The sequence below is a fragment of the Passer domesticus genome, chromosome 5 (genome assembly GCF_036417665.1).
Source record: "Passer domesticus isolate bPasDom1 chromosome 5, bPasDom1.hap1, whole genome shotgun sequence".
Classification (NCBI taxonomy): Eukaryota; Metazoa; Chordata; class Aves; order Passeriformes; family Passeridae; genus Passer; species Passer domesticus.
In genome coordinates this window covers 41377125-41397777 of record NC_087478.1, presented here as the reverse complement: position 1 = coordinate 41397777, position 20653 = coordinate 41377125, and the positions used below count along the sequence as shown (strand labels likewise).

General features: G+C 37.8%; 1 protein-coding gene and 2 long non-coding RNA genes across 23 annotated transcripts in view; 2 read left to right on the top strand and 1 right to left on the bottom strand.

Annotated features, from left to right (window-relative positions):
- LOC135300335 (uncharacterized) overlaps positions 1-20653 on the bottom strand; it is a 230901-nt gene that overhangs the window by 136433 nt on the left and 73815 nt on the right. For all 16 annotated transcript variants that reach the window (XR_010362202.1, XR_010362216.1, XR_010362203.1 and 13 more), the window contains exon 2: positions 9646-9713. Coding sequence is in view for 6 of the 16 variants with exons in the window: in XM_064419693.1 (XP_064275763.1) it covers positions 9646-9713 (68 nt within the window). In the remaining 10 variants the exon portion in view is untranslated. The remainder of the gene's footprint in view (positions 1-9645; positions 9714-20653) is intronic.
- Positions 2565-9638, top strand: LOC135300339 (uncharacterized). 2 transcript variants are annotated; one of them, XR_010362232.1, is made up of 3 exons: positions 2572-3027; positions 4457-8371; positions 8904-9638. It is a non-coding gene; the product is annotated as an uncharacterized LOC135300339 (long non-coding RNA). The 2 variants fall into 2 exon arrangements; XR_010362231.1 differs by lacking the exon at positions 8904-9638 and having other exon boundaries at positions 2565-3027; positions 4457-8731.
- LOC135300337 (uncharacterized) overlaps positions 9646-20653 on the top strand; it is a 71049-nt gene continuing 60041 nt past the window's right edge. For 3 of the 5 annotated variants that reach the window (XR_010362222.1, XR_010362221.1, XR_010362220.1), the window contains exons 1-3: positions 9646-13402; positions 13644-13698; positions 16766-16956. This is a non-coding gene — a long non-coding RNA (uncharacterized LOC135300337). Of the gene's footprint in view, positions 13403-13643; positions 13699-16765; positions 16957-17974; positions 18057-20653 lie in introns of all 5 variants that reach the window. The other 2 variants (XR_010362223.1, XR_010362224.1) reach the window with 2 other exon arrangements.

Sequence of the window (20653 nt, the reverse complement as noted above, 5' to 3'; positions counted from 1 at the left end):
CCAGTGTTCACTGCTAATGTCCCAGGTAGCTTATGCTACCTTACCTATAGCTGTTCACTCATTATGAGGACATCAGCTTTTATCTTCAGCCAACTCAACTTTCAGCTTCTTAGATGACAGCAATGATGCAATTAGGTCGATCCCATATAACTGCAGGGCAAAATCTTTATAAAGATAAAATAAAAGACTTAAGAAAGACAAACTAAAATAAAAGTTTGGTTCCTTATGCCCCTGCAATAGAATCTCTATTCTCAACTATAGATTTTTAATTAATATAGTTGCTCTTTAACTACCTCTTAATTGTTTAACAACCTGTTAAACTACCTGTACTTTCCAGTGTCAGTAAGAGCTTTGGTGAGCATTTTACTGCGAGACCCTCTTGATGGCTTTCCAGCAATTATACTATTATAATAGAGTGGAGCAATATATGGGATCCCTTGTTCCAGTCTGAGCAAAACGTACACCTTAAAAATACAACAATATTCACTGTCTTGCTGCAATTAATAAATTCAATGTACTAGCATTTAGGAGTATTATAAAACAAGTGCTTCTTTCAACACATTTAAAATTGAATTTAGTTAAAAATTTCTGCCAATCTTTAAAAGGCACTGTCCTGTTTCACATAGCCCCAACACTTGATTTTAAGGAATCATTTCAAGCTCTTTCTAAACTTCAATATCTTTCTCCTTGAAGACGGTATGAATCATGCTTCTCCATTGTTATGGTCTTCCTTCTATGGGATGTGCTTACTGAAATGCTGAGTCAGATTCTCAGCAGAAGAAAATATATATTGCTTTACTAACTTTCAAGGTGCCAGGCTAACCTATGCAAGATGAGTGTAAGGGGCCCAGGTTTCAATTTTATCCCATCATAGGAAAAACATACATCAGCATTTCTCTCCTTGGTACTTTTAGGCCACAGTAGTGACAGCTTGTGATTTTCAACCTCGTTTGATTTCTACAAGATATTCCTGTCACATAAATATTAATTGTCTGTGCAAACAGGAAAATACCTGTTTATGCTGAGTACATACTATCACTGAAATACTTCCTAGGCCTGGGTTTTTCCCTCTGAACCAGATGCAATTCCTTTTCAGTGATTTAATTGCTTCCTTTCCATTTAATTACTTTGAAGATTAATTGCAGGCAAGTGTATTCCAATAATAGGCTCATCTACAAAGAACAGGAAGCTTTCCCTGTGGTCGAGGGAATTCACCACTTCCGACTGCAGCTCAACTATTTAGCTATCAGGTTTCCCTTTGCCCCTGGGCTTTATGTGTCACCTTGTCTTTTCAAGCATAAGGAAATGTCATGGGATGAACTGCTTATTCTTGAATTCACATACAGAGCTCCTGGCAGGAAATAAAAAAATCCTTCTTCTCCTGGGAGCAACAGATGCAAATATCTCAGGCCCGAGTATTAAATTATTAATTATAGATCATTAATGTTAATGATATCTAAAAGGCTTTCCATCAATAAGTTTCTGGGGCGAAAAAAAGAGTTAAACCTGGACGGCTTTTTATTTATGCATAATATTATCTGGGCAAAGATCCTTTCTTGGACCTAACATGCATATTGCAAAGTGATTGGTTCAATCTACCTTTCATTGGAGCTACTTAATTTCAAAGCTGGGACTGAGATTGTTGCTTTCTGTATGTAAAAGTAACACATTGTGGAAATTTGTCTTCCTCTTTTTATATGAAGACTGAGTATTATTTTGAAGCAGTTTGTGCTTTTGGGATTAAGATATTTACAATAATTTTTTTTTTTACTTCCGGTTTCACCTAAATCCATCAGAAAATTTTATGCTGAACTAGAGCGCTGTAGCTGTGAGCTCCCTACTCCTGACTGACCCCTTGCAAGAACCCAATACAACACACACAGGACATCACCACAACCACTTGCACATCTCTTAATTAGAAGGGGAAAAGAACCAGGGAACATTCACAAATAGAATGGCAGAAATTTGCATGTAAAAGAGGCACTCTAACCCCTTCCCTATTCTCTAGCACAATGCTCCCTAGTATATGTGCCAAGAGAGGTAAACTGAAATTGTTCTCCAGCTAATGCTAAAGCAAGTTATGCTACATTGGGTTAGGTAATTTTTTTTCTGACAATGCTTGGGATATATTCTTAGTCAAGAGTGCTTTTCATCCAAAAGTAGTTGTACACAAAATATTTTTCTGCCTCTCAAATTCTAAGAACATTTCTGTTTATAAATGAAAGGTTTATGACTCACTAAATAATCTACATCAAGGGAACATTTTTGTTTTATTTTCTTTTTCTTTTTTTTAATTGAAACTCAACCAAAGTAATTTGGTCTCCAATTTATTCTCATTAGTAGAAAACTACCCATCTTAAATTCAGTAAAACTGCAAATGAGTTTTCAGATGCTTCCATTTAATCAAATTTTGGAGGTGATTTTTGTTGTCTCCTTTAATCATAGATTTTGTTTCTGCATTTCCTTTTCCACTGCTTGTGGTAGGTGAAAAGAGACATCTCTTTGTCCTACCCAGCAGCCATGCTGCCTATTATTAAAATGTACAACAGTACAGTCATGGAAAATCCAGATATATATGGGAAATAGGAAGGGTTGCATCTAGTTTTTTTTTGTGTGCTACAGCTGGCAGATTAAACAGTTTTATGTAAGAAGGTGGAGAGGTGGCAGGGGAAAAACTTGGCCTGCTTTCCCCAAGAAAATATTTCTTTTGCAATTAATCTGAAGGAGTGGGATGCTCATCTGCCAATCCGAAGGAGTGGGATGCTCATCTGCCATCATCCAAAAGCTTCTCAAGCTCTGGCTTGGGAAAGGAAGGTTCACGAATAAATGTGACTTTGAACAGCCAGTGCACACAGCTCCTGAGGCTGCTGTCAGGGCTAAATCCATACCGTAGATCCAAAATGAAAATGTACTACCAGGTATTCATCCAAGCAGAGGAAGCACCTGCCAGACCATTCCACATATGGATTTGGGCTAGCCAGAGCAGATATCACCTCCTGGAGACCCTCCAAGCTAAACCAATGCCAGGTAGGAAATACAGGAAGAAACAAAGAGAGTATTATTATGGGAAATAGAGGAAAAGAGAGAGAACTGAGGTTAATTCATTTAGGAACAGAAGTGAGGTGTTGAGTGTATTTTGACAAGGTGGTATAGACAGTTTGAGGGTAATCAAGTTTATTGTAGTGCTGGGAAGTTTGCAGTCTGATAATAATCCTGGGAAGTCCTTAATGTATTTTGATACATACTTGACTTGCACACCTTCTCCTGTGAGATTTGAGACGGTAAAAATGCAAAAGGTCTGACTGAGGAACAGTTTAGGTAAGGACCCGCTGAGGGAAGTGCTGCAGCATGAGTTTGCCCTGTGTTAGACACATGGGACCTAAATGAGGAAAGATTTTTCTGGATATCTCAGTTTTGGGGAAGACTCAAACAGGTAACGTGCCCTGTGGGGCTCTTGAGAACCTGCCTCCTCACTCAAGTGAAAGATGTGGGAAAAGGTTCCACTGCAACCTTACTATGAATTTGGTTTGAAGGAGGACCAAGAACAAGACAGAAGTTCATGATTTGGTTAGTCCTTGACCCCATAGGACTAGGTTGTTTAGGGAGGGCTGCACTGCAGACAGAGAGCAGAGTGGGATTATAATGCCTCTAAATGTCTCTAAAGCCATCAGAGTCACTTGTGCTCTTTCCAATCTAATAGAGGTAAAACTTCTGCCAATTCTTAGCCAACAGCTTTACTGTTACCTATAGGTATAAAAAATGGTCTTCATACATACCCTTTTTTACTCCCGTTTTACTCCAGGTGTATCCCTGTTCTTTGGCCAACATATTTAGACTACACAAAAAATTAGAATAAATGTAAAAAACAATAGTTCACACATAGCACTAATTTAGAAGAATCAAGAACTAGCAGTGATGAGCAGTAGCTGCTACCAGTTCTATCTCATTTATAGCAAAGGAGAGTTTCTGAATGCAATTGTAACAACATGTAAGTGTCCAGTCTTACTGAAATGGTGTGCTAATGTCCAATACTGACTCATTAGATAAGTAAAATTCAATTTACAGTAATGTACAAGAGACAAAATAATCCTTATTTTATCTACTCTGCTGTGTCCTTCCAGCGGAACCAAAACCACAAACTAATTTGATTCATCACAATGCTCTAGAGATTCACAATGGCAATGTTATTTCTGAAAAAATTATAACTTTTCATTAAAGACTTCCAGCGACGGCGGATCCAGTCTTCCCAATCTAGCAAGTGTTCCCAGTGTGCTCAGTTAACTTTATAATTAGAAAACATTTCTAGTAACTTTCCTCTTTTGTGTGTCAATTTAACTCTTTCTTCTTTTCCCATTCTTTGCAGATACAGATAAAAGTATTTTTCCTTTTGTACCAACAGGAATGGCTTAATATTGTTAAAATTTATTGCCTAAATGTCCTTCTCTGTCTTTCCTAGGCTTGATATTACACATTCGTCCAATCTTACTTCTTTGTGGCTTCTACAACTTCTGATCTTGCTTATATCTTTTGAGATATATTTCTGCTTTTTACACTATGAGCGGAATATTCGTCTCCAGAAGAACCTGACATTGTTGATTCAGACACAATATGTGATCCACTGAAGTCTGAAGATCTTTATAAAGACCTTACTTTCTGATATTTACCATCATAATGAATTTGTATAACTGATGTTTTCTTTACTGTCTTGCCCTTTCTCTTAACCTTGCCCCCATTCCTCTTCTACCTTGAATTACTGTGTTTCCAGTCCATGTCTGCAGAGTTTTATTTTTACTGCTATCCTCCAGCACATTTGGGGTCCTTCCTAGCATTGTGTCAGATACAAAACTAATGAGCATTTTGACTATTCCACCATCTGTTTTGCTAATGAAAACCTTGAACAGAAGCAGATCTAAGGCAGACACCCCCCCCCCCCCCCCCCACAGAGCCCTGAGCATAATTAGATTTTTATTAATTTCTCTGTGGTGTGGTTTTGTGCCCACAGATTAAAGGCTATGTTTTTCTTACTTCAGACATGAGAATATCAACAGAGACTGAGTCAAAAACTTTGCTCAAGTAAAGGTACATGTGTTCCTCTTCTCCTCATCTGTCCACAGGACCTATTACCCCATCATTGAAAGAGTGAATTGTTTTGCTCTGATTTATTCTTGGCAAGTCTAGGTTGGCTTCTGGTTCTCTCCCTGTTGTTTTCTAGGTTCTGAAAACTGCTCCAGACTTATTATGTGAATTGAAATTAAACTGATTGATCTAATTCAGTCATCTTTTCCTTTTATTTGTACTCTTCAGATGAATAGGCACTAATCTTCTTCTACTTAATAAAAATCACAATAGATGGACTTTAATGTCTTCACAGGCAGAGAAATATGCACTTAACACCAAAACTAGGTATCTATCACACTAGTATTTAAATTGTGGTAATGTAAAAGCATTTGATTATTTCATCTCCTTTACACCTTGAAAATGCTAATAGGAATATAACTTTAATGATATCTTGAAAGCTTTTGAGATCTTTCTTTTATGGTCATTCTCAAGTAGAAATTTTGATTTTGGCCTTGGACTTGGATAAGTGTCTCAATTCTGTGTCTTCATCAGGGATATTGTACAAGAATGTTTTACAGGTGTAAAGAGTCCAAGATTTTGGAGACGCACAATGAAAACTTTAAACTCTAGATTTTCAGCTTTATCTTTACGATAGGAACAGAAGATGCGATCCACACAGTCTAAGTTTGGCAATAGAAGAGTTAGTTGCCTGGACTACAGTAACTATGCAGGCTCTCCTTCTGGGCAATGGAAACAAGCTGACAACTCCTTCCTAAAAGTGGTACAAAGCAGATGAGATCTCTTTTCCATTTTCTCTCATTGGCACTAACATGCGTAGTGCAGATAGATTTTTCCAGCTGCTTTAGGGAGATGCTGAGGAAAGCAGGTGATGTGTCCCACTGCAAAAATTGATGCTCCTTAGTGGAATTGCTGCTGCTGTTATCTCAAGTGTGTGAATCCTCAAGTTACAATGACGTCCCTGATGGACCAGCCTAGGACTCTGTAAACAGGCCAGTAAAATAAGCAATTTTCTTGCTCTTCATGGTAGCCTGACATGTCAGAGTTCAGGCACACTAATAACTGAATTTCTGTTGCTCTGTTATATGTTAGTTCAGTATATAAGTAAAGAAATTGCATTATGGAGACTGTTTATTGGGATGGGTGAAATATGTGTCTTATTTCTTCTGTAATGAAGAAGATGGTGTACTAAAGAAAAAAAAAAAAAGAACTTCAAATGGTGTTTACCAATACTGGTCATACAGACAGAATTTGTTCAGATCAGAAGAGAGCCCAGCATGTCTCTAGACCAATCTCCTGCGCAAAGCAGGTGGGGTCTACAATTAGTTGAAACCCTGAAGATTTAAAAGAGAAAGACACAATGCAATGGGACAAATCCTTAATATTTCTGGAGAGAAGTCAATATATAGAAAATGGGAGCCAAAAAAAAGCTTTCTTTCTGGTCAGAGAGTTCTGTACCTGTTATTTTAGGAACATTAATAAAAATTAATTAAAAAAAAAAGAAAAGCCCACAATTTATGCATACAAAAATTAATTTGGAATTATTTTCAGATTTGAGAAACAGTTAGGTACATGATTATTCAAAAAGAACTTTGTTTATTGGTCTGAATTTTAATGCAACTAATTGTTTCAGAACTTACTTTCCTTCAGGTATAAATAAGCTGAAAACAATGCACAAATTTAATTTGGGGATCCCTAAAATATTTCAGGCAAATGCAAAATAAAAATTAGTTATACTTGTTTGATCTTTGTTCCTTTTTTTTTCCCCTTCCCCCTAAGAATATTGCTTTGCTTGTTCTGGCCTGAATTTTTAATCCCTTTATCTTTTGGCGTTCAGGCATAAACCAAAACTGCACTGATTATTCAATTTTAACTAGAGTCATGAGCCAGTCAGAAAAAGAATCTTGGCCTAGATCAGCAATGAGAGGTGTATAAATTAGGGTCCCAATCAAAGCGGTGTCAGCTCCTCATGATATTTCAGACTTACATGAACTCACTGACTCTTTTCATTCCATTATTGGTTCCATGACTTTTTAGAAGATTAGTCAATTAACCAAAATTAATGATGAAGCAACTTTCTTCAGCAGAACCACCTTTTTTCTTGACACATAGTGTTGTCTGTTTACACAGAATTGCAACACTAAGTAAAATGAAAATCAAGCACTTTTTTTTCCAGAAATAAATGCTTTTTTTGCCAGACTTCTACATTCTGACACTGAGAGTCACATGTGCATTAAATGAGTCCATTAAAACTATTTTGGTGATGCCTGCATCATCAGCTCACTTTTCAGGTCTGTGTTGTGCAAGGTACAGTATGCTGTTTCTAAACAATCCTCTTTTTAAATTGCACATGTAAATATATATGTGCATATGTATGTGTGTGTATATATATATATATACTTGACATTTAAGCTACATTGCTTTGAACTAAATCAGCTGACAGACCTTTAGCACAGCACTGGTTAACTGATTCATATCCAGTAAAGCGGCACCTCTGTTAGTGGCACAATGCATCTTCTGCCTCATCAGGTCAAACAGCTACTAAGAGAAAAGAACTTCAGTAGGACAAATTCTGTTTTCACTGATGTGAATGTAAATTTTACATCACTGAGTGAGAATTATTGGAGCTCTGCATCAGGTTGTTACTACTAATGCTGCAGGAGATCACTTCATGATAGCACTGTGTGCAGCCTCTGGAGGAAAATAAAACTGCTAATGCAATTGTCATCATAGTAAATTGTAAACTGCAAAATCTTTCTCTCTTTCATATTATCTACAGAAAATTAAGTAGGAGAAAGTCATTATTTTTTTGCTTGCAAAACAACATGGAGATAGAAGTCATGATTACTCTGGGTAAACAGAAATCATATACTAGATTAATGCCATCATTTTCTGTGGATCTATTTTTCTGGGTTTGTATAACCTGATATGCTAGAAAGATTTTGGACCACAAAAGAACATGTATAATTGCCTTTCGTCAAGTCCTTTGGGTCTGAAAATTTTTGATATTAATCTTTCAAATATCTAACTGCAATTTTGTCATTTTCAATACCTGAAAAGAATGGAAATATATAAAATTTTGTTATGGAAACAAAATATCTTCTTTCTTTAAAGGATTTTATTGTCTTTTTGTATTTGGTTCAGAATGAATGGAAAAGGACTCCCCATGCTCAAGTAAGAGATGTGCCACTTCCAAGCACCTAAGGGAGACACTACATTCTCTATATTTCATGTGCTGATAGCACTGTTCCAACATTGTTTCAACCACTAGACTTCATCCAGGATGATGCTGCAGGTGACTAATTTTATAAATAGCAATAAATTCAGTGACTCTATGATTATCATAAATTGGGGTATCTTGGCTTGAAATGAAACAGATTGTGCTGTGGTCCACACAGTTTGAAGGTGGCCTATTGTGTCATCCAAGTATTTGATTTCTAGAGCAGCATTAAAAAATATTGTATAAAAACCAAATCAGTAGAAAAATGTCTCAGTTGAAGTATATTCTGTCTGCAATCAGAAAAAGAGGGCAGAAGTCTTCTAAGGTAAGTGTGAATTATTTAAAAATCTGCAAGTTCTACAGCATTTTCTCATTAGTTATTCAATCATTAATAAAATTCATAGGTCTCTGCCAGCATCCAATCTAGGACTCTAACTGTATTGAGCAGTCAGAAGCTTGATAATAAAGCAGTTCTTGATAATAAAGTCCACCTTGAGGTAGGAAATCCATTAATTTGAAGTCCTAATTACTTCCCATTTTTTTTAAATGTTACTGCTCATTGTAGATGGTATAGAGAAAATGACTTGGAAATTAATTTTTCCCACAGCTCCAGGGATGACCCAACATGATTTCAGCTGGCTACATATTTGATTCAGGGAAAGGAAGGAATCAGCCACAGAGGGCAGATTTTCCAAGCTGGGGAAGTACATCAGGATGCCGTGGCAGGAGGGAGGGACTGTGCTTCACCGAGATGTCTGCCCTTCCCAAACTGTTGTCTCCATGTGAATGAGAAGCTTAAGAAACTTTGAAGGGGGCCTTTTTAAAAGCCAGATTTGTGGTGGGTAAAGCTTTCTGAAAAGCAAAAACATTAAGGAAAACTTTATAGAAAAGAAATCTAACCAAATAATAACAAAAAGACAGGCTCAGAATTCTTTTTCTTGTTATTTTTTCCAGTTCTTATTCCTCACCTTGTTATCACAAATCAGCACAGAAGTTAGGTTTATTGTGATAACACAAACAGGCAGACTATGAACACAAATGTGGAAATAAGGGAAAAATGGGATATCTCGACGCTGCCTGTCCATCTCAACTATACCTCTTACTTGTGTAAATCCCCTAAATCCTTTATTTTATTAAGGTATTTTAGCATTGCTATGTATATAGAAAATTTATTTTAGCCTTAAAAGCCTATCTAACGAATATCTTTATCTTTTTTTAAGGACTCTATTACCTAATGATCAATCTTAGATATTTTGCAGGGGGTCTGAAACATTAATCTTGAAATCATATGAACTTCAGCTCATCTTTGGAAGAGAATGAGAAATAGAAAGAAGAAGAAAACCACAGACCTGGTTAAGAAACTCTGTTCATATTCTGGGATAATTCCTGTTGCTGTCTCTGTGGCATTCAAGTTTATCTGCAGAAAGAATACAGTAGTTCATGACTTTAGACCTTCACTGGAGAAATATTCATAGGTATCATTTTACCTTGAGTGAATGGGGTAGCAGATGACTCTCAAATTCCCCAGGAAATTTCCTTGAATGAACTTAAAGGGGAAGAGGAAAGAAGTGAATTACCAGGTATATGCTCCAGAAGTAAAAGCATATTTGCTTTGCCAGCACAGCATGTGGATGGATCACCATGTCCTAGCATAAAATACAAGCTTTCAGGAACATTTAAAAAGTATTTAGTGAGGGGAGGGGTTGGGGAAATCTTCATGTGCCAGAGAGGGAAAAGTTCATAGACTTGCATTAGCTCTGCTTTAGTCTACCTATCCTTATTGCAATGTTGCAAACATAGATTTAAATGCTGCTGCAATTCAATATTTTTTACTTTTCTTCTTAGGAATTTTTCCTTCAATACAATGTGGGCTTTCTTCTAAAGGGGTACTAGGAAATCTAGGATATAAAATGACATGACTATGCTGACAGGCACAATTAGTCACAGTGCATTTGTCATATCTAAATATATCTATGTTATTTTATTTCATTGCTGATTTTTCCTACAAGTTTCAGATTATCAAGTCAATTGTGCAGACATGCTAGAGTATGAGACTAGGTGACACAAATTTCTGAAACACTGATAAATACAGATGAAGCAGAGAGGGATTAATGACAAATCTAAGCAGATGTTAGGAATCAATGTTGATTGCTGAGGAATGGCACACTAGATGGAGTTTCATTGAGTGTGCAAGGGCACTGTGATGTTTGTGGTACACATAAAGTGGAAGAAACAGCCCTAACACTAGATAGTGTTGTTCCTTTTTGTTTAGTTCCTGAAAATCTGTCAGTGGGCAAACAAACTGAAATTGTGTCACAGTGTCTTCTCTGTTGCAGATATGTTAAATCTCCCTAAGGACCAAAAATGAGTGTAAATTCTGCAACAGCTGTCAGGTCTGACAAAACAGCAAATGACATGTTGCTCTCATGTGACTCCAGTTGACAGTATACAAAAGTGTCATAAAGGCTTTGTTTTACTATAATTTCTGAATGTGATAAAGGATAACTATATTTAATATTCAGTGAGTTTTGATGTATTGCCTTCATTCTGATCATCATATTGTTTTTAGTAGAAACAAACCCAAAAAAACCAACTGCAGTCCAGGGCTGGTGGATACATGATCTGAAGAAAGCCCAGGGTTGTAACAGCATTGTAAACCAAGAGTATAGTTGTACTTTCAAACAGATGGAGAGGGTGGCATGGGTCTCCAGTATTTTTTCTAAGCAGTTCACTCCAACATAAGCTTGTCCAACCTCAACACAGAACAGCAATGTTTATCTTGGGAAGATACAGCACTCAGTGTACTGTATGGAGAAGAAGATGACAATCTTCATGGTCACTTAAGAGGTAATCACTGAATAAAATTTCAATTAATAAAATTCCTACACTGTCTTGCATGCCCCAGCTGGACTGGCTAGCCCTTGTTTTGCAGAGCACTCTCCAGAGTCAATAGGAGACTTCGGCACCTGCAGGTTCCTGAGGGTCTAAAATGCCTGTGAAATTTTGTCTCATAAGCAAGACAAACAGTGGATACCTGTAAATGATGATCAGAATGAGATTTCAGAAGCAGCTCATTGCAAATCAACATGTCCAGATATAGCAAAAAGAAAATCTTTTGCAGTTACATCCCACAGAGGTATAAATACATATTGGTATGTATGCGCAATATGCATTGCATATAAATGCAATTCATATGCATGCAAAAAGAAGCTCATTCTATCTAGATAGTCATACATGAGTCTCCTTTCAAAGGAAACCGGAGGCCCAAATTGTATCTGAATCATGTGGACCTTCAGTGCAGGTAACAGGCACCTTACCAACCCAGGAGAACCTACAATTTCCAATTAAGAGAGGAGAAGCACAAGTCCTATATAGAACAGTTGCAGCACAATTCCCTTCCTGCAGGCGGCCAAGAAAGTCTGGTGCCAAGGTCTCATCCTGATGCTGTCATTTCTTTTCTACTCTTTTGAGGCACTAACTGGAGAACATTTCCTGTTCCACATTAAGTGTCGAGACTGCAATTCTGCCTATCCTTCACACAGACTTCACAAAATTATAAAGGCATATAGGACTCTATGTTCTTGTCTAGGTATTAGAAAGACTCAATCCGCAAAGCAATTTCATTTTGCCTATCTACAGTGCTTACATTAAAAAAAAAGGAGTTTCTAAAGTGCATATCAGAAAACAGTTTTACGGTGAATTTATGTTAGAACAAGAAAGATCAAGAGAAGGTACTTGCCTTTGCAGGGGCAAATATTTTGGATGTCTCTTAATTTTCAAGAAAAAGATCTTTCTAGGATCATTGAAGCTTTTGGGGTCGTGGCAGAGTAAGAAACTGAATGTAGATTTTCTCCACTAGATGAGGAATATAAACAATGGACCTTCTCCCTCCACTGTCTGTTTTTAGAAGAGCACAACTAGCTTTCCAAGCCTGCCCTTGGTATGGCTAAAAGTTAGCACCTGAGCACACAAGGCAGTGTGAGCCTCCATCTTATTTTCTAGCTTATCACAATGATTTTGTTTCTCTTTCTTTTAATAAATGGGCAGTACATGAAGATAAGGTAGTTCTCTAGTGACTATAGGTTTCTAAATTTAGAGCACATGGCTTTGGTTACCCTCAAGGTGTCAGCACAGATATGTAACAAAGACCTTCAGCAGTCCATGAATTTGTTGTAGAAGTTTATTTTTTCATCTTCTTAATGTAAAGTTTTGACAGCAAAGCACCAACAGTATCATTCCCCAAAGCAGAACTACCAAAAGGGGGAAAATTTATTGAGCTTTTCTCAGGATGTCTCTAATAATGCAAAACTTTCAGCCAAGAAATGGGGAAATTTGCCTTCTACACAATGACACAAAAGTAATGTCTGGGATCCAACACCGGTATAGCTGAACTTCCAAATGTTATTTAATATAGTAAAATGAGACTCTGGAAAGTGTGAACTTCAATTATATTAACTATTTTTTAAAAATTCAACACATACCAACAGCCTTTTGCCATAGAATGAAGGTGTGCACATTTACTCTGAGAATCCAATTTACATGAAACTTGGAGTCACAATGGTACTTTGGGAGGGTCTTATATAATTTTTATAAGGACATGTACTGCTCCATGTAGACAAATCATAGTGCTGTAAGAGGGCTTCATCTGTAAAAATCCCTCCCACTTAAAGCAAACAGGTCACAGAAGTTGTTGAGGAGAAGCTCTACTCGAAAAGACTGGTGCTGTCACACCATTTATTTCTTTGTTGGTCTGAACAGATCGTGACAATCTACATAGAATAAATGCACTATCCTTTCTGGGATCCTTTTTGCAATACAAATTACCCCTCTTCTTGGAATCACTGATGTTCACTGCCTGCATTGAGTCAAGCTTCTAAACAAACAAAGACTTTTAACAACAAACACTGCATTGTTCATAAGAAAAATTTGGTCTCTATTTCATTAGTCATGTTGTTAGCTCTGTCTTTATTTTAGCCTAGACCTTGAAATTTGCAGTGTTCAAGTAAAAGAAGTGGAGGTCAAGGAAGCATACTGAGGAAAATGAATGGGCTGAGAGAGGAAAGGAAAGTGCTATTCCTGGAGAAGAGATAATTTGCAGTAGCAGAGGTAATATTTCTTTCTCTTTTTTTTTTTTTTTTTTTTTTTTTTTTTTTTTTTTTGAAAGTTTATTGCTGTTGTGTCTTAGGTAGCTTAAATTCTGGAAAGCCCCTTTTTGCCATTAGCTGTTCCCAAAGTGTAGGAATGTTTTTTTCATTCATGTGAAATGCAGTAGAAGAGAGTGCAAATTGTCTACCTTGTTAAGGACTTAACAATAGTTTTCCATGGTTTTACAGGAATTGTTTTTCAGACAGAGAAGAAGGGGAGTTTGACTTCAGCTTGAAATACAGACCTGTTCTATAAAGGTGAGAGGTCTGGAAAGTTTGTTCACGGAGTGCAAAACATAAAACCTATTCCCCCAAGAAATCCCCTCTGGGGGACTCCAACATCTGGAATCCCTAGAGTGTGCATGTATATGGAGCACACTGCCTGCTGATTTAGAAAATGAGGCCAGCCACGTTTTGCTACATGCTTTTCAAGAAATCAGTCTCTCCTGGTACATCCTGGTATCTCACCAGCAGGTGAGATAAGCTAAGACATATCCAACAAGTCATCACAAGTATTCATGTCTTAAATTTGCTTTCTGCTTTTACCAGGCAGAATTACAGTATCTCGAACTCCAGGATCAAGGTACATACCTCATCCAGTTCTTCTCACTGTAGAGAACACCTATCTGACCATGCTCTTTTCCAGAGGGATAGGTTACAAACTATTTTTAAATATAGCTTTTTTCAAACTGTCTTTTTATATATTTAAATAACCCATGCCCAAAAATCATATGAAATGGGCATTGAAAAAGAAAGCAAAAGGTAGTTTTTGCAAATCAGGGGAGTAAGTGTAATAACCTTTGATCACTTCATGCTGGAAAAGTGAACCAAACCAAAGAATAAAATGTTAAATAGAAAGCATTCTGGACTATACTTGTGTGTCCTGTCTTTAATGGTAACGTATGCCTCAATAATTCACAGAAAATATCCAAACTGTTTTGTTTTGTTTAAGGGACACTATCCGGTATGTAGGTCAGCCTCTCCAGTGGCTCTTTTTCTATGACTTTTCAGGAGATTGCTAAGAGGTTTTATCCTTTCACTTTATACCTAAGAGCATCATGTTCTACAGATTCATATTCTGAAAGATGCAGTGATTCACAAATAAGTGGAAAACATGAGAATAAAAAAAAATTGCTCTTTGGGATTCGAATACAAAAGCAAGAGCAAATGCTGGCTTGTCTTTGTTTTTGCAACAGACTGACTACCATAATAAAAAAGAGAAGAAATAATGTCTTAGCAGCAAACTGACTACCACAATAAAAAAGAATAGAGATAATATTGGGATGTCAGGAGGATAAAGAGACTTTTATAGGACTTCAGGAAAATTAATTGTATCAATTTAGCAGTGCTGAATACCTAATAATGGTGAGCAGCTGAGAGTGACTCAGCATTGCATCAAGTATGCCTATTCTCTCAGGAAGTGTTTCAATTCAGCATGAGAAGCAGACTGTAACTTTTTTGTGATTGACAATGACTAAGGCTCATGTAAGATGCTGGAGGATTGAGTCATTCTCCTTACATTTCTCCAAGTGATAGCAGAAGAAATAATTCAAGGAAATAGACTAGCCAGATTCTCAAACTGAAACAAACCATTTTTAAGACTTGAAGTGGTTTTCTAGGATCCTACTCCTCTTTTGCTGCCCCTTTTTATTTCCAGAAGGCAATTAGTTGTTGCTGGCATCCATCTCCTGAGCTTGTTCCACAGACCTGCAAGCTGTTGCTGGCTCTGGTGCCATCAGAAAAGCTTTGCCTAGTTCTGTGTTTCTGTGCACAAGGTGCCACAATTCCAGGAACTGCTGATTCCCCAGAGTTTGTGTTTGTCCTGATAGCTAATGTCACTTACACAAAAATGGGCTTTGATTTTCTGACAACTTTTAAGCCTCTGCTGTAGCCAGATGCTGCAGAGTCCTGATTACCAAGGATTGCTCTTTGTATGTATCATTGAAAGACACAACAGAAGGAATAAAAAGCAACAGTGTCCTGGTGAGAGGGGGGGAAAAAAGGGCAGAAACAATCCTAGGAGACAGGAACAACTTCTGTTTACTCTGTGAGCTTAGACAGCACACAAAGATCCTCCTGAGATGTCTTAGGGGACAATTCCACTCTGAGAAACACAGCAACAGATTTTTTTTAAAATTCACAATTAATTAAGGAAATATTCAAAAGAGAACGGCTGTGGTTCTGTGACCATTTTCAAATGACATTTCATTCATATTTCTGCAAAGATCACAATGATATGCAGGACACACCACTCACCACTATTTAATATGAATCAATGGAGCTCTTGTTTGTAAAGAATGTAAAGTTTATCTTAATATCAAACATGCTGATAGGAGTCTAAAATCTGAATCCTCATGTAAAAAGTTGGAGACAACATTTGAGTCCACTGCACTATTTATTTTATTTTCCAAAAAAAAGCTTCAAGCAGTCACCAAAGTAAGTTTAAGTGACGAAATACACTTGTTATGTATTACATAACAAATGCACTGTTACTCCATCCAGTCTTGTAGCCACATGAACTATGGCACTATACAATAGAGGAAAGACAAACTCCAGTAAAGATACTTTAAGACTAATAAAGTCTTGTATTTCAAGGCAGAATTTGATTTAAAGTGACAACACAAGTACTAACACCAGAACAGTCAGTCAGAATTTAACTCAGATGACAGTAAGTGAACATAAAACCACACAGAACTTTAAAATATTAGTACTTATTCCTGCTGCCTACATCGAACATGACAACTCCTACCAATCCAGACAGCTTTAATAAGCCTTTATCATTCCTTTAACCCCTAGGAATCCACATGTTCATGTGTTTATGTGATGTTCCTAAGTATTGTGCATGCTCATGTCCTAACTTCAGCCTCAAAGCCACTGCTCAAATGCACATCTGTGTTATCAGTGGTCACAGGTCTCTTGTTTACACTTACACCTACCCACTGGGCACACGGACACTGCACTAAGTTGAGGCTCTGATGGTAAAGAAGCGACTCCTTCTTTGCTGCAAATTCCTTCATTATAAGGAAGGCAACAAAACTTACTAAGACATGTAGAACTTAACTGAATATTTGTAAATCTCTTTCATGTCACTCCAACCACTGAGTTTTCTTTTTACTGTTTCTCACTGCTAGTTAATCAGCATGCTGGTTCCCAATGTGCTGCAAAGAGCAGGCTCTGTTTTTCTGAGTCTAAGTTTTAGATTCATAACTACTACTCTAGATACATAAAAGAACAATAACATTAGTATTCTATGAATTTTTTCCCTCTGCTTTTCTCTGGCTGCTATTCTGTTTCCTGGATGTTCACATGATTATTGTCTTTTCAGCATCAAGATGTAGTCTGTCTGTCAGAGGCTCCCCGACTGTGTTTCCTCCACTCTTCCATCTTTTGAAGCCCAAGGACTTCCAGAGCACTTGGCTACAGAGATCTGATTAGAAGGAAACATGGGTTCCTGTAGTCCTAAAATAACCCAGTGAAGAAAAAAAAAAAGCATGGCTGAAGGCCAAGAAGAACTAGGTAATGTATAATTAACTGTCAGGGAGTTTTATGTTGTGTGACTGCTCTGTCTCAACTTGGGGAGGTTGTCACATGCAGTCAGCACCAGCTGGTCTCCTGTTAGTGTTTCTGAGAGCAGCCTTTTGAAGATATTCTCAGTGAATGCTAAGGTAGAGACATTTTCCCTCATGTGGTTGTATTCTCCTTTGTCACATTTTAACTTCTGCCAAGGCAAAACAAAGAAAAGTTGGTATTCTGTGGTGCAGCCACACTGAACTGAAAGTGTCTCTTGAAACACAAGGAGGTGTAACAATATTCTCCACTACAGCTGCCCATAAGCTTATTGGCAAACACCTCTGACCCTCTCTTACGACCAGTTGTTACTCAGGTCACTGATAGTCATTCCTGAGCTGCACTGAACTGTATGAGTCACATCTCTGTTAGCCCAGCTACTCTCATAACTGGAAGTGGTGCTTGATCCTGGTGTTACGACAAGCCACACACCACAGCTGATTTTCTATCTCTATAGAGATTGTTCTTGTTGGTTTTTCTATATCTCTGACCCACATACCTTGTTTTTCACGCAAAACAAGCCCATTTTTGTATTCCTCAGTAATAGCTTTAAGCCAATGGGCATAGAAGGGCACTGTTGTGTACATATACCTTTGCTTATAGCATGTAAGTGCAGAAAACAGGCTCTGCAATCAGGTCTCTAGTTCTTTTATCACATACTTGGTTTCATCCAAATTTACCATCTTCAAAAGCCTTGATTTTCCCAACCAATATCATTGGTTTTTCAGAGTACTGATCAGATCAGATGAATTCATCCCATTAATCACTCCAGAGAATGAGTGTGCACAGACCAAAAGTTCAGTGCAAATTGTATTTCCCATGTGATTTATGATAATTGGAGATTACTGAGAGACAACTAATTATTTGCACTGTTTGCCCTGCAGCACTGTTGTTTGCTATACATTAAGTTATTCCAGGTCCTGAAGTGGACTGCATTGTGACTCTCTCAATCTCTGTGTCTTCTTAGGTTGAGGAGGGGTCTCTCTGGAGCTCTTCAATTGATATGAAAGGTGTCTTCATCACATCTAAAATTTCTCATTTCCTTGCTAGTAGGTCTGCAAATGGTGTGATGTTCATAAGGACCATTTTGTCATGTTTGATCATGAACTGTGTAATAGTAGCATGAAGCTGTCAATCACTTCATTAATAAGTCTTTTTTGGTATGTTCTGTGTCACGTGTACTGTACAATAATACCTGATATCTTTGGAAGGACACCAAACTTCTCTTTATTTCTCCTTTTAAATATACACAAAAGGGAATTTTACCTAGTCTGATTTTTGCAGGTTTTGAATCTCATGCGTTAAACTACTTAGAAATTCATCCTTGTTTTCTGGAGGAAGTTAACTCCCCCAAACTTGTTTCTAGATTCACCACAGCAGGGTTTGAGCCATATTTTGGCCCTATCAATAAAGTCTTATTGAATGTCATCATGATGCATATACAGTGAGATCTATACATAGAAAATATTCACCATTCACACCAATTCTGCTTCTTACTAATGTTATGCAACAAAATGTACAGGTCTGTTATGCTACTAATATTAAAGGCATTCAGATTCTGTAAAGTATTATTTAAAATATTACTTATTAGAGCTAACATTTCCAGGAAAGAATAGCATAGACAATCACAGAATCATTTAGGTTTGAAAATACCTCCAAGATCATCAAGTCTAAATGTTACCTAAGCACTGCCAAGTCCATCACTAAACCATAATGCTTAGCATCACATCTATGTGTCTTTCAAATGCCTCCAGGGATAGTGACTCAACCACTTCCTTGGACAGCCTGTTCCAGTGCTTTACAACACTTTTGGTGAAGAAATTTTCCCTACTACCCAATCTAAACTTCTCCTGCACAATTTGAAGCCCATTTCTTCTCATCTTTTCACTTGTTACATGGAAGAAGAGACCAACCCCACCTGGCCACAGCCTCCTATCAGGTCATTGTAGAGAGTGGTGGTAAGATCTCCCCTGAGCCTCCTTTGACCCAGGCTAAGCCCCAGCTCCCTCAGCCACTCCACATCAGACTTGTGTTCCAGACTCTTTACTAGCTGTGTTGCCTTTCTCTGGACACATTTTAGCACCTCAATGTTTTTCTTTAATGAGGGGCCCAGAACTGTACAGAGCACTCAAGGTGTGGCCTCACCAGTGCCAAGTAGGTCACAGCTTCTTCCCTAATCCTGCTGGTGACACTATTCTTCATACAAGCCAGGATGCCATCGGTCTTCTTGGCCACCTGGGCACACTGATAACTCACGTTCAGCGGGCTGTCTACTGGCTTACACAGCCTCTTTTTCCTCTGGGCAGCTTCCCAGCCATCCTGTCCCCAGCCTGTAGTGCTGCATGGGGCTGTCGTGACCCAAGTGCAGGACTCAGCACCTTGTCTTCTTGAACCTCACACAATTGTCCTCAGCCCATTGATCCAGCCTGCAGATCCCTCTGCAGAGCCTTCCTGCCTTTCATGTCCTTCCATGCTTGCCAGCCTTCCATCTGTAAACTTACTGAGCATGCCCTTGATCCTTGCATCCATATTATCAATAAAAGATATTATATAGGACTGGCTCCAATACTTTGGGAGCCTTTGGAAACACCCTTAGTGACTGGTCACCAACTGTATCTAACTCCATCTACCACCACCTTCAGGGCTGATACACCCAGCCACTTTTTCACCCAGAGGAGACCACACCTATCCATGTCATGAGCTTCTAATCTCTGCTTGACAATTATGTGGGAGATAGTGTCAAAAACTTCTAAAATCTAGGTAGACAACTTTCACAGTCTTGCCCTCATCCACTAAACAGTCACCTTGTGTAGAAGGAGGTCATATAGGTCAAGAGGCACCTGCTTTCACATACCCACACTGGCTAGGATGGTTCACAGTCTTACTTCCCTTTAGATAGGACCACCCTGATAAAGAACAATCTAAAAAGACTGTAAGGTGATGCTCCTTCTTTCTTCTCATGTGTTCATTTACAAATGCTTGGAGTATCCATAGGTCCCATCTTCCACTGTTTGATCTCTTTTTTGGGGGGGAAGAGGGGGCAGGACAAGGAAGGAAGGGGGGAAGTAATTTCATATCCTCAGATTCCACAGTATTGGCTAACCAAAAAAAAATCAACTTCTTAAGACTTTGGGAGTAACTTCCTAAGTTAAAAAGAACTTTCTTCTTCCTTTATTAAAGACAATAATGTAATGTAGGACTTAAAAATTAGTAAAGTATATAATCTGTAATATCACATTTCACAATAATATCTGTTCTTCATAGGCTCCAAATCAATTACAATGCATAATTAAGTTGCCAGAGAAAAGTTATTTGCAGGTGGTAGTTAGAAGCTCAAGCAAAGATGTTCTCATGGTCCTGATTCCAAATATGAGGCTGCAAGTGTCAGCTCTAGAATTTGTATAATCTCTGGACTAGAGTGAATTGATAGAGATGTTAAGTTTAGTCAATAATAAGGACAGAATGTACATGGTTTGTGTGGCCACACCAAGTTGATGATAGGGAATATAAACACATTTTAGGAAAAGATTGTGTCACGTCAGCAATGACGCAATACTCATAAACAGAGAAAAACCCATTCATACATGTGAGAAAATATTCAGAAAGGGTTTAATCTGAGCCAGCAGCAGAAGGAATGCCCTGGGCA